Source organism: Pseudorasbora parva, chromosome 22 (assembly GCF_024679245.1).
Source record: "Pseudorasbora parva isolate DD20220531a chromosome 22, ASM2467924v1, whole genome shotgun sequence".
NCBI lineage: Eukaryota > Metazoa > Chordata > Actinopteri > Cypriniformes > Gobionidae > Pseudorasbora > Pseudorasbora parva.
The window spans coordinates 28,883,606-28,898,693 of NC_090193.1; the positions used below are offsets into that span (position 1 = coordinate 28,883,606).

At 37.7% G+C, this 15,088-nt stretch overlaps 1 protein-coding gene across 2 annotated transcripts in view; it reads right to left on the reverse strand.

Moving 5' to 3' along the window:
- Positions 1–12,071: 12,071 nt before the first annotated feature.
- The window catches only part of arhgef10la (Rho guanine nucleotide exchange factor (GEF) 10-like a), a 187,879-nt gene continuing 184,862 nt past the window's right edge, over positions 12,072–15,088 (reverse strand). For both annotated transcript variants that reach the window (XM_067432393.1, XM_067432392.1), the window contains one exon: positions 12,072–13,589. In XM_067432393.1, coding sequence (XP_067288494.1) covers positions 13,054–13,589 — 536 coding nt within the window. In that variant the 3' untranslated portion in view covers positions 12,072–13,053. The remainder of the gene's footprint in view (positions 13,590–15,088) is intronic.

The following is a 15,088-nucleotide window of genomic DNA, read 5'->3' on the forward strand; positions in this document are numbered from 1 at the left end:
CAATACTACTGTATCATCTGCTTACTTTAAAACACTAATGTCATGTCAGTTGTGATTGATGGGCTTGAAAGTATGCACTTCATTAGCAGTACTTTTGAAGATATCTATAGAAACCTTTGGCTGTCACATCATCCGACAGATTTTCCCATTTCCTCGATTTAGTTTCAAAACTGGGTAGTACATTTCCACTGAAAGCCCAATTAGAAGTCATGCTTTCTGACAGATTGATAGTTCATTTAGATGATCCAGAAATAGCATTTGTTCTGCCTCTGAAGCTAAAATGTAGAATTCACACGCTCCTTTTTATCATCTTTTCTCTTCTTTTTTTTTAACAGAGGATTTGGGGTTTTATGTCCCATCTGTCATGGAACATTTGTTGGGCTGCATTACAAACAAAATCACCCAGCGGGAACAGTGGACCTGATCCTGAAAACGAGCCGGGAGTCACGTTTCGAGTGCACAATCGCAAAGGTGATTTTCTCAAGAAATGAATGCAGATTATTTAAATCCTATTCATTTTCACACTACTTCTATGAAGCAACTTTTCATAGATGCCTGTGGACAGAACGGCTCAGCACTTTGATTTCAGGACATCTGTTTATGTGACAAGAAAACAAGACGACTTCATGTTGCGTAATGAGGGTTATTGATGATCCAGGATAAAAATAGACACAGTCTGTGCACTACTTTTAAGATCCACATGCTGTCAGGCAGTTGCATTAGTGCTGCTGGACCTATTTTCTGCTTAACCTCTCTCTGATATCAAAAGAAAATAAATGTTTAAATATTCGATCCAGCATACTTGCCTCTCTTGTTTGAAACCTTAACCCCCTGGAGTTGGCTGGCGCGCCGGCGCGATACTAGCTTTTTTTTTTCATATCAGTGCCAAAGAGACTCAAATAACTCAGTTGATTTGTATAATTCAGTGATACATCATTATAATCTGCTTATTTGCACCTAACCTGTCCAAATTTTGTTCAAGTGCAGAGTTCAAAGTATCAAGTGCAAATTATAAATGTAGTTTTTTCTTTCTTTCATTATTTATCTATACTGCAGTTTACTTTTTTTATTGCAATTCAGACATACAGTGACTTGAATTAAAACCCATTTTGAAAATGTCAAGTAGTGTGAATTAAAACAAATCTGAGGGTGATACAAATGTCTAGCCTGACAAGCCAGACCCTCATCAAGATGTTTGGTCTGGAAACTCACCATAGACAATCTCAATCCGAGGGGCGGGATAAACGGTTGTCTTTCAAACTCCCTCTGCACGCGATAGGATAGCGCTACAACCAACCAGAGCAACGAAGGTGAAGCAGAGCTTGTTGACAGATTAAACATTCGCCGTATCCGGTCGGCTAAACTCCGAACACATCTTCCCTTTTTAAGAATGACTTCAGTGCCGTTCTTTGTTCTTTTCTCAGAGAAAAGCTCAACTCCAAGTCTTCCAGAGTCGCGGTCAAAGCTGATTCGAAAGACTGCCGCCGTTCGCCAGTTTTTGTGTTTACTAGAAGCACGCAAACGCAACTCGGCCGTCGTCATTATGGCCCCGCCCACCGACTCTATACACGATGTGATTGGCCCGGCAAGAGTTTGGCGTTTACAGCTCAGAAGGGTATTGAGAGTTGCTAGACGACACTCGCAGGCAGATTAGATTTGCTGCTGCTAGGGTGCGTCTAGATTTCTAGGCTAACAAATGTCCTGATTTCATGAAGAAAAATATCTATTTTAATGATAGCCATCCACTGGAACAGTTGAAGTATTGTTGTTGATGGTATTTGTAGCTCGTATTGAAATATTAATTTTATAGTACCCATTTTGTTTACCAGTACAGACATTCTGTTCCCTAAAAGCATCTTGCTGTTTTTTTTAAAAGAGTAAAATATTGATAGCAGATTTGGGAATTGCTCCCCTAACAGTGTGCCAGCTCGTATCCCTGGTGACAGCTGCTTCCCCCTCAGGCGAACACTTTTGTTTCCATGCTTTAAGAAAACAACCAGCAGTACGAGAGCACAGGGGCTTTCTTAGCACACTGGGATGTCCTCGGGATATTGCTAGCAAATGCAAAGCAAACAAGCTGCAATCTTTCAAGCATTGCTCATTTATGTCATTACACACCTTTTTCTCCTCTGGCATGACTACATTAAGTAAGCAAGTATGTACAGTCGGCTGGTCATTATCGCAAAACAAACTCTGACAGGGAGATCAGGCCAGAGGGTTATTTTTGGGGTGATGTGCGGTACATTATCGCATTACATTATTATGTTGAGAACGAAGAGGTCGCAGAATGTTATGGTCTTGTCAGACTGACAGCACTATTATTAGTGGGACAAAAAAAAAATACAATTTAACCTTAATTTAAGGCAAAATATGGACTTTTATTTTTATTTTTTTTACATATTTACACACAAAGCCACCAATGCACTTAATAAAACAACACAGTAATGGTGTTCCTGAGTGAATCAATGTTTTTGAACAAACCGCAAATGATTCAGTGAAAATTTTAAAAAAACATACTCTAAAAAACATAAAAGTTGCATCAAAATTGTATTGTATTTAACAATTGTATGAATTGAAATACAGAAATGGGTTCTGTTTTAATGTACACGAATGTACCTAAAATAAAACGTTTAATATACTTGTAACTCTTTTAATTACCCACTTGTAAACTTATGTTCACTGTTCTTTTATAAATACCTAGGCTATAGTATTTGTATTAAATCTGTATTCATTGAGTTGAATCGAGAATCGAAATCGAATCGATTTAAGAGCTTGATCAAAATAGAATTGAAATGGAACATCTGATTCTGAATCGATACCCAGCCCTATCAAAGACATTTACTTGATGTGTTTCTAAATAGATGAGTCTGTTTGAAAGTATGGGTTGTGTGAATAATTCAATGACTCACTCATACATTTTTCTTTTAAATAGTCACTTGATTTCCTGAATTAGTTGCTGGATTCAAAATAATGAATTGACCTACCAGTGTCAGTTGTTACTTCACTAGCATCCATAAATCCTCTCCTGTGGCCTCATGGGATTGTAACTGTCAATCGAATGCACACTTAAGAAATTTGGCAGACGTAGTAAGTCATCTGGGTATTTTTCGCCTTCTAGTTTTCAAATATTATATATAAATATATATTCAGACCTACTACTCTTTTGGTGTACTTCCAGTATTTCAATGTTTTTGAATAAATAGTTTGAAAAATTGATATTCACAGTCACTTGTTGCCACTTACTGGTGTATCTCTAAAGAATCAAAGAAAGAATCACTGAAAAATCCTCACTGTCACTCAAAAAATATATTGTTGGAAAAATAAACTGTCAAGTAGGTTCCACACAACTATATTGAGTAATTTGTACAAAAAAACAAGTTGTAAGAACAAAATACATTTCAGTAAATGTTTATTAAGTGTTGTTTATTAAGTAATAAGTTTATTAAGTAAGGTGAAGACATTTATTGACTTATTTTACCTTATTAAATTGAATATGTTCGTTTGCCCATATAATCTTAAGATATTAGGCTTATTTGGCTTGCTGTCTGATGAGGGGCTCAATGAAGCACCTTCTCTATCTCTGTGATATACCCCCACAGTGACTAGATGGGATTATGTAGGGCAAGGTACCCAAGATAAAGGTGGAGTTTGGGGAGGTGGTGGGATGCTGGAACAGCAGAGACTGAGGAGAGGTAAGCAGCTCTTTATATACTCGGCTGTTGGCTGGAAGATTAGAAGGGCTAAATAACATTTAGAAACTTCACTAACTTTATGCTCTACAAAATGCACTCAAAAAATACCTCAATGAAAAAACTCAATTTAATTGAAAGCTTGAATAAAAATGCATAAATTACAGCCTAAACACAGGTGCCACTCCTCTGCATAATGTTAACCACAAAACACATTACAGAAACTTCTCCAAATGTCCAACTCAACTGAACATTAAACACCAACGTAAACTAACATCATTTGGATAAAAGCATCTGCCAAATGCATAAATGTAAAAATGTAGTCAGCTTTACTTAGGTGTTTGTTCAGTTCAGAAATATAAATGGGCAGTAACATTACATGTAATAATGTAGTGACATGAGTTAAGTCATGTGAACGAGAATGGTTTAAATGAAACTAACATTAAAAGTCTCTTTTCTTTTTCTTTTTTTGAGTGTAATGCACAGAAAGTGGTTACTAAAGTGTAATCAATCCTTTATTAAGGGTGACCTATTCCATTAATCTCATAGTAGCCAAAACACTATGCACTTTTAAAGTCTCTATTCCAACATATACATAAGAATACTTTTTTCTTTTCTTCAGAGAGACCCTGAATGAGTGCTTCTGAATGATTAGGCTATGCTGTACATGTAAGCAAGCTTTCACGGTGGGAAGAACAGGCCAGGTGAAAAAGAGCTCTTCCATTAACATTCACTCACAGGCGTCTTTGCTCGGGGTGCATCTGTCACACTAGAGTTAGTTGAAAACAAATGGCATGGGAATGCCATCTATTTGTCAGCTATGAGTGATGCGATGCCTGATTCAGATCAGGCCACTGCACATAGTAGAACAACAGCCTCTCAGAAAGAATACCAGGGGAAATGGTAAAAATTGCTTTGGCCCCTCGGTTATTGTTTTACAGGATGTCATTTTTTGTTGTCCTGCTGAATCTTAGACCCGTGTCAGATAAGACAATTATTACTCTTCCATGGATTGAATCCAAATGCAACCGGTAGGGAAAAACTTGAACGTTAACGCTCGTAGATTACAAAACACTGGTTAACAAAAAACCTGTTATCCGTTATCATGATTCATTGGTTTCAAATAAAGCAATTCTTTATTTATTTATTTTACCAACGATTGGAGCTGATGGTCAGTGATGCCAACGGAGAAAAATGAACAACTGATAGGCCTGCGAATGAGAAAAATGTCATTTAAACTCAGCTTTGTGTTTTCTTTCAAGCTGTCAGTTAACAAATTATGCTCCAACGGTCATTCTTAAATACATCGGCGTACGTTTCGCTTTCACACAAGTCTGATTGACATCATTCAATATTTTTTTATCCAAAAATCACAAATACTTAATGCTTTGGTTACAAGTCACACGCCTCTAACACATTTTAATGGAAAATACAGATAAGGGACAGAGCAGAGAAGTAGCCTTTTGCATTCTCTGTACAAATCAACAACACTGGCATTCTTTGTTAGTGTATGTTTTTGTGAATTATTCAAAAAAAAAAAAAAAAAATCAGCAGCAGAATATTCATCTGCATGCAAATTGTTCCTAAGGCTTGAGAAGGAGCATGCGGTGCGCTCACAGCTGTGTCGCGTGATAGGCGAAACTCTCAGGGAGGGGTTAATTGACACCTTTAGTGCCACGGTACGCACTGCTCTGCTGTTTTCGGGTCTGTTTGTCACCCAAAACGCTTGCATTGCAACCTGCCTCTCTTTGTTGATTCCCAGGCAAAAGTGCAGGCCGTTCTAGCACTGAACTCTATTAAAATGCAATTCAGCACTGCTGCACAATCCCCGGGTTTTGTTGGGCGAATAAAACGTTCAGACTCGTCCCGCGTTACTGACTGACTCAGCATGTGGCACCGTGTGATCTCCGTTTGTCTGTGCTGCCGCTGTCCCGCTGGAATATTTTACAAGGGTTCGCAAGAAATGAGCAAATGACTTATGCAAATTGAAAAGCAATTGAAATAACCACTGCTGTGACTTGCTTATTCTGCAAAGATGAATGTGTCTGTAATGATATATGGCAAATTTCTAATATTATAGGTCACGCTTGGACATTTCGACAAAAAGGCACAGGTTTAAAAGGTCAAAGCCAAGGTTACGTTCTGAGACTCTAAAATGCCTTATTTTGTCTCAAAGTTGTCTAAAAAGTGATTGTAGTAGTCACTGTGACTTTAATACTAAATATGCAGAGTATCAGAAGCTTGACTTGTTTGATGTTTTCTGCTCTGCAAATAACATGCCTGGGTGATTTTCCTTGTGTAACAAACAAAAACTTCTCTTGGAAACAGCATGTAAGTTTCAGCTGTTTCACACAACTGCAATCTCCAATCAATTTGGTCGCAAATCACATTGTGCTCGGCGCAACTGCAAACACCATTCATGCTGTGAACTACACTAACGTGGGTTTAAGTGGGTTCTGAGTCGTGTATCTGCCTAAGGCCAGCGTTCTGAAGCCAGCAGGACTTGGATGAAGAGATTCTGCAAGAGCTTTGGTCTGTCCTCACAACCCAGAACCTCCATTCCACTCTCACAGCTGTGTTTACACCTCTCATGTGCCATCTGAATACACCCAAGAGTCCTTGGGTTACAAGTACCCCTTTTCCAAACAAAACGGGGCTTGTACTTCTGAACCTGCTCATTTCCTCTGACTCTGAAATATGACGTAACTGACCACAAGCAAACATACAGTAACGGTCTTTGGCTATGTTAAGAATAGCGTAATGCATTTTGCAAAATAGGACATTATGAATAATTCAAACCCGGAAGAAATCCCATTCAAAACTTCTGTTCCTCTGCTGGGCACAGAGACGCTTAACATGGTTTCCAAATTTTGGATGTTCTGGCAGCAGCAACCGTCGAGCTTGTCGCCGTCCCAACACGCATACATTTATTCAGATCTGACCTTTCAGTGCAGCTTCTGGGTTTTCCCAGTGTGCCGTGTCATTTAATACACCGTGCTTAACCACCATCTCTGTGTAAGTTGTATGTAATCACTGGGATTTTTACTTTTGTGTGGATCAACAAGAGAATATACAGGGTTTTGCACATTCACAGCGCTGCTGTTTACAAGAATCAAACACAGAGGTAGATTTCAATGTTTTTATTCTAGTAACAGTGAATTGACAAACACATGAGACTACATTTTATTATTATTTAAAAAAAAAAAAATCCTACATATTCAGTGCATTTGGGGCACGTGGAAACTTCAAGTGGTTACTTCATATGGATGGACAAAGCACAATTTGTATTATTCAAGTTAAATTTACCCAAAAATTGTCATCATTTACTCACCCTTAAGTTGCGCTGAACTTGTACTAATATTTTTTTTTTTGCTGAACACAAAATAAGATATTTTGAAGATTATTGGGAACTAGATGCTTGATAAACGCTATTGACTTTCATAGTAGGAAAAAAAGTTTGGATACCAACATTCTTCAAAATATGTGACCCGTCACACGAAACCAGTGACACAAGTCGGCAGCACTACTTTCGAGCAAAATGAGAAGAGTGTTTATATATATCTTTCGTTTTTTTCAGAATCTGTTAGTTGAGCTCACAAAGAACGAAGCCTCTCCGTGTTTGAGATCGCAGTATTGGTGTATTTAAAAGGACACGTTTTGAGGTTGAAATCGGCTCGTTTTTCTGAGATTCTAGCATGCGGTATGGGCGTGTCATTGTCTGTGTATTTCCATACTGGATAAGTGGTGGAGGAAGTACTGAATCTCCAAGTAACCAGAGACACTTTACTTTTAAAAGTAGAAGTACTATAATGCCAACCCTACTTAAGTAAAAAGTAACTGATTTTTAAAAATAATTGCATAATTTATTCTCTTAATGTCTATATTCTATTATATATAATTAAAACGAAGAAAACAGTATGGGCTGTGACATTTTAATTAAGTTAGTTTTGGGTTAATGTAATTGTTCTTACCATCTACATTCTGACTTACAGAGTGTTCTGCAGAGTTAAATATCATTATTCTGAAGCAACATTCTCATCAGTTTTGATGTATTTAGATCTTCATATTTATATTTTTACCTTTTATAAAGGACATTTTTCCCAAATCTTATTAAATATAGGCTATGCTTCAGCTTTCCCTTTGTATTCTTAAATGTGATCAATAAATTAGAAAAAGACACTATAAAGGGCAGTTACCAATCAAATTAATTAATTTACACTTAAAAATTACACCTGCATTAAAGGGTTACTTCAGTGATTAGCATATGGCTTTCTATCAGTAGAAACCCTGGAGTATATTCAAATGATCGTTCTTCAAATGGCCATGCTCAAATTGACGCAGATATCGTCAATTTGCGTCATCTGTAAAAATTTTGGCCAGAGGCTAAAGACTACAGCCAGCAGAGGGAGCCATTTCCACATGTTTTCAACTCGCACATGAGGGATTGGAGATCACACTCACAGCTCAGCTCAGCTCGCTGCAGGCATTCGTAAACAGAGCTATGCTGAGCAATGTAAGTATTTTAACTTCTCAAAATAATTCCTATTAAAAGTTAAGTTTACAAAGGCATGAATTTAAAACGTGCCAAACTGAACATGCGCTGTGAAATGTATATGTTGTTGTTTTCTTACCTTTAATACTTAATAACATTAAAAATGTAGTACTTTTTTACTTGTAAAACTTACTCAAGTAAAACTTTGAATTACTTGCACTTGAGTTAAAGTATACAGTACTAAATTTTTTACGTAATTAAGTATTAAATGATATTGAGTAGAGGTCGACCGAGTCATTGGATTTGCCGATTAATCGGCACCGATACCTGACTGGGGGAACAATCGGTTATTGTCAAAAATCAATACCGACAGTTTTTCCGTTTTGCGTCCATTGCGGGAGCGGATGAGAAGGGTGCTGTCATTACTGTCATATTATGTAGCGCAAAGCGGCCTCTAGAGGCCAAATAAAAAACTATCACTGTTTACATTGACACGTGTGAGGACACGTGAGGCTGCGCTGCACAGAGTGCGCTGACACATCTGACACGCGTTTAAAACAGCGAAAGGGAAACGGTATGAATACAGAACACTTCGGTACATGTTGCCCAATCATTATAAAATATTTGTTTTGGTGACTAGATGCTTTAGCAGGGAAAGAACAGCAGTATGTATGTACTTTACTTTGTCGTCGAGGCTGAGAGGACGCTAACATTAGCAGTTACATTTACTTCAAAAAGTTAAAGCAATGTAACGACTAGTGGTGTAAGAAACCAGACTGTATGCATCCGACAGGAATATAAACACATCAGAAACGCATTCGATTTCAATACATATTGTTATTTTGATAAGAAAACCATCAAGTGTTCTAAAAAAGCAAACTGTTTGGATTTATATGAAATAACACATTATAATACAGTAATCCATTATAATACATTATATCCAATATTCCATTTGTAACATTAAGTAAGGTTAATAAATGCTGTAGAAGTATTATTCATTGTTAGTTTTATTTGTTAACCTTTTTTATGCACTATGAACTAACATGAATGATTAAGATACAATTGTATTGCTCAACTATTATTACACGGTGTAAAATGTATATTGCATATCATTCATGTAAGCTAGCTAAATAAGATAATAAATCCTTGTTAACAAATGGGACTTGCAGTCTGTTACCTGACATTCACTTTTACTTGTAAAATGTTTATGTTTTAGTTATTTTCTGTAGATTGTTTTCTGTTAGAACTTGTCATTTTAATATATTCATATTTACATATGCAATTTAGAATTGCATGTGTAAATATGATTAATTTGTTATTATTATTATTACTATTATTATTATTATTTTAATCTAATATCTTTTTAAAAACTATCGGTCGATTAATCGGTTATCGCAAGCCTGCTCCAACCTAGCTAATGTCTAATTTACTAAGTTTTCCAAAGAAGAACACTGATAAAAGTGCATATATTTGAAAACAAAATTACTTGGAAAATATAAATACTTCAATACTATCCACCTCTGCGGGAATAACTTTTGTGAATAAACTATATTTTATGTTCAACAGAAGAAAGAAACTCATACAGGTTGTCATTGTATGCTCATTGGAACAACTACAGGGTGAGTATTTTGTATTTTTGGGTGAACTATTCCTTTAACTCACTTTTACTTACACATGTAATATTTAAACAATGAATGCTACAGCTAGAGTTATTATATTCAGTGAAATACTATGGCCTTCATATAATGCACATAAAAACAAATCAAGATCAACAATTAAAAAGTTTGCAGTACCAGGACAAATAATACATTTCGTACATTCATAATATTGCATGGTATGAAAAATGCATGATGACAAAGTAGAGAGGGCTTGAAAAATAAATCATTTAACTATATTATTCAGTAGCTATTTCGGGAGAATTTTAGTGTTGTTTGCTGTTGTCAAAACAGCTTAAAATCTGCCCAAAGTGGTTTGCTGGTCTATGCTGGTTCACTTGGGCTCCAGTTCTGGCCAAGCTGGTGTTTAAAGTTTTAATGTATTAATTTATTTATTTATCAGCTTGTTCATTGTACCAAAAATAACTTCAGTCTATTCCCCTTAACACAATACTATGTGCATCTGGCACAATTCCCAATGGAAGACTATTGAATGTCTTAAATGTGGATCAAACGAGAACAAAGAATGAGCAGAACCAACTGTAGTTTTCAGATGGAACTACGATATTACACGAAATATCAAGCAATGAATGCCCTTCAACAAGATCAAATAAACATCAAAAGCTTCACGAGATCCACAACTTTCCTGCAATTAGTGCCGCTTGTATCTCTCTACTACCAGCTGCTAATGAACTTGCTTGTTAAGTAATGGTGAATTAAGCAGAAGTTTCATAATGACTGCCATATGGAGAAAATGTTTTCAGGTCATCTACAAGAAAAACAAAAATGTGTCCACTAAATAGAATTTTATTCAAGCTTTACCATTCGCCATCACAGAAACGTAGGCCGTCAAGAGTTTTGAAACCCATTTCACAAGCTTTTAACACTCGTGCAGCTCTGACCTGGCCAGGCTTGACTTTCAACTGAGAATCATGCGTTCACATTATCAAGAGTCAAAGGGTGAAAGTATTCTCTGAGTGACTGCACAAAAGCATGAAAAACCCTTTCACTTTGCTTCTCACGTTCCACTGATATGATTTCTACGGACGCGGGGGGATAAAAAAAGCCCTCAGCAGCTCTGCGGCGTGGTAAACTCCAAAGAACATGATTCACTAAAGGTTGACCAGACTGAGGCCCTTAAGGAAATGTTCTGTCTGAATAGTTTAGGCCATGATTAGGGTAGTCTAAGATTAAATATGTGGATCAGCATTCTCTACCAGTAAGGAAACAACTTTCAAGTACTGTACGAGTGACAGGGAGAATTAACTGAGCCTTTGAGTTTGGGATAGTTTTTGTCATAGGACCTGGATTTCCCGAGATCACAAGAGCAATTCATATCTGAGACATTCTTTTTCTGGAATAGGGAAGAGTGGAGTCACAAGCCTCACATTTTGCACCACAAATGAGTAGGGATAAAAATCGTAAATTCTGTCATTTATTCATCCTCATGTCTGTCCAATCCCAAATTACTTTGTTCCTCTCAACTATCCTGCTAACCATTTTGCAGTGTAATAAAAATAAATGAGGGCTAGAGCTGCCGGGATCCAAAATGACACAAAAGCACCGAAATGTAGAGCTCTGATAGCTTTGTTTAAAGTAAAAGATAATAAAAAATTTTTTTTAAATGACATTCTTCACCAAAAAATCTTAATATCTATCCCTAGTGAGTTTTGATTTGTAAACCACTCATCATTTGAGTCAGATTTCTTTGAATTAATCAGTTGAGCCAGTTCGCAAAATCGGTCTGTATGATTTGTTCATGAAATCATTCTCATGGTCAACTTGCTGAGACCTTCATTTTTTTTGCTAGTTTCAGTCCGATGCGGTTATCGTTTTCACGTCCAGTGCCTTGTTTTTTAAATAGCAAATGCCTCGAAAATGAGGTGTGTTCAGGTGTTTTTGGCAAGTTGCTATTTTGAGGCAACTGAAAACGCTATTGACCAACAAAAACCTGGTCTAAAGTCAATAGCGCAGTATTTTTGTGTTATTTAAAGGACGTGTTAGTAATATGCGCCTATAGGCGGGTGCACAATGTGCGTACACTCTGCTTATTACACACACAGGGATGTGCAGCGACACAAACATTTTTAAAGAAACACTCCACAGTTATTATAAATAGGGTTTATTCAACTTCTTTCCTACATTTAGATAAGTGGGCAAAAGAATTTCGTCTGGTGCATGCATTGTTTTAGTTTGACAGGGTCGCCGCTAGCTTAGCTTAGCATAATGAATGGAATCCTATGTTGCCAGCTAGCATGTCCTGAGTAAAAGTGATCAAAAAAAAAGGAAACTACACCCACCACAGAGATATCACAGCTCTCATCCTCCAACTGTTGAGCGATCACAATGTGTTGCATGATATCTCTGCGCCCAAGTAGCAGTGCTTCGCCTGTGCTTCCCCATAATATAGTCCCAAGTCAATATCTGCCTGGGAAATCGCCTAGTCTTAATCTGCATCGCTATTTGTACTCGTTGTGAATACGCAGGCCACAAGGACATGCAAGCTGGCAACAAAGGATTCCATTCATTATGCTAAGCTAAGCTGGCGGCGACCCTGCCAAACTAAAACAATGCATGCACTGAGACAAAAATGCATTTGTCCACATATCTAAATGTAGGAAAGACGTTGAATAAGCCCTATTTATAAAAATGGTGGAGTGTTCCTTTAAATGTTAGAAATAAAAGAGAGAGATTCCTCTCTAGAGAAGCATTCAGTCTTCCCGCTTGGAAATTCTGCCATGTAAAATGGCACGAGCATAACTGGCTAATAAAGGGAATGGAAGACGAGAGACTGATTGGTTTATTGCATGTTACACCTAAAACACACTCATGACTCATTAAGAGAATAGATACAACCCTTTTGGACCATGCGCCTGGCGCGCTAACTGTTTCTTTTCCAATCGTTAAACTAGCAAAAGTGGATTCGGACACGCACTAAGTGATCTTGCGCCATGCGCTCAGATCGTTAAAATAGGGCCCACTGACTCAATGATTCAGTTACACAGAGCCACTTGAGGAAAGAATTAGCAGTAAATTAATGCTTTAAGTGTCGTGTGGCAAGTTTAATGATGCTTTTGTATCTTTTTTGAAGCTTAATATCCCGTCTCTCCAGATTTATTGTTCTTGCAATGAAAAGTCACCACAGGTGTAGAATGACATGAGGGTGAGTAAATTACAACATTTTAATTTCACCATTACATAATCTCTTAATTTCATCTCAAACAGTCAGAGGAAGCTGCCAGATCATAAGTGTGCTCTCTGCGGTGGTCGCCATTGAACCCTCCTTCAGTCGACGGAAGCCCTTCCCGCCTGAGATGACCGCTACCGAGGTAACCCTGTCCCTCCTCACCCCTTCCCTCTCACAGGGCCGACCCTTGACCCACATGTCTGGATCGTCGCTGAGTTCGTAAATAGAGCCATCTTCCATGCTGTGTTCCAAAGATTCTAAAGATGAGTTTGATGTTTCATCCCCTCGTGCGGTTAATGGTCGCCCAGGCAACCCTGAGGTTGAGCGGAGGCGGTACTGTAGCAGCATGCCCCGCCCCTTCCCTTTGCCATCCACATGGGCAGAAACACTGGGTTGCTGGAGAGATTCCTGAGAGGACGAGTCACTCCGGTCCTCCACTCCACAGGCCGAATCCTGCCCTTCCACCATAGAATCCCGCTTCAGAAGATTAGGAGACAAAGTGCTGGAAAAGGCAACTAAGAAATCCACAGGCCCACAGTGTGCATTAAGGGACATCATTCCCTTACCTGTGCCACATTAAAACACAGAGAGCTCAGATTACTTTAATCAGTAAAAAAGCAGCAATGCCAGAGGGTAAGTACATCCTTCAAATTAGATTTTATGCATATTACATACTAATTACATTGAATTAAAGGAATAGGTCAGAAAATTGGTCATTATATCTTACATCTTGGCTTGTTCCTATCATACTTTTTGTTGTTGTTGTTTTGTGTGTGTTTTATTACTTCTGTGGAACACAAAAGATGACATTTTTGAAGATTCCCCCCCTATATAAAGACAATTCATTGTGTTGATGTCAGATGTCCTGCTCCAAAAATAATTAAAAACAAATCTTTTTGACAGTTAAAGCTGCTGTCCATATAAATATTTAATGAAAATGTACAACATAAATCCATTTTCCACACCATGTTTTTGTCATCATTATATCATTATATTAAGTGTTTATATTGGGACTATTTCAGACCGGTCTGGTAGGTAACGCTGCGGAGGAGCACAGTCCCTGCGTGATTCGTCATTGACAAACAGTGAGAAGTAGCTCCGCCTACAATGTTCTTCCCATGACCCATGCAGTACTGTTTATTAACCACTAGAGCGGACAAAGTGTCATGGACTGTGGCTTTAAATTACACTGCAGTTAAATGTAAGTAAGATTTGCTTTTTTTTGGTTCTTTCATTCAACAAAGCTTTATTAAATTGATTTATTAAATCAAAAGTGGCAATAAAGACAATGGGCCCTATTTCAACGATCTGAGCACATGGTCTAAAGTGCATGGCGCAGGTGTCCGAACTCTAGCTAGTTGAACAATTGAAAAAATGGTCGGCATGCCAGGCGCATGGTCTAAAAGTGTTGTACCTAGTCTCTTAATGAGTCATGCGTGTGTTTTGGGTGTAACGTAAAATAAACAGTAAAACACAATAAAAGGAGTCTCATCTCCCATTCCCTTTAAAAGGCAGTTGTGCTTCCACCATGGGGGATTCTCTATTTACATGGCGGAATTTGAAAGACTAAACGCTTCTCCAGAGAGGAATCCTTTTATTTTTAATATCTAAAAACGTTTGTGTGCCGCTGCGCGTCCGAATGTGTGTGTAATAAGCAGAGTTTACGCAAGTTGTGCACCCGCCTATAGGTGCATAGTACTAACACGCCTTTTAAATAACAAAACACATCTAGTTTTCAGACCAGCACGCCCATGGGCGAACAGATGGGCACGAGTGCATTTGATATTTAAACAAAGTGGCACTAGACATGAAAATGAGAACTGCGTCGGGCTGAAACTAGCAAAAAAAAACCTGCGTCTCACCTAACGTCGCATTGCACCAGATGTATAATATGGCAATGTTACAAAATATTTAAAATAAGTTTATTTATTTTTATTTATTTTTCATTCATCCATAAATCTTGAAAAAAACTATTTTCGGAGCTTCACAACTGAACTGGCACATGAAAAGGACTTAATTTATAGATTCTTCAAAATGATTCTTTTGTGTTCCACAGGACAAAGCA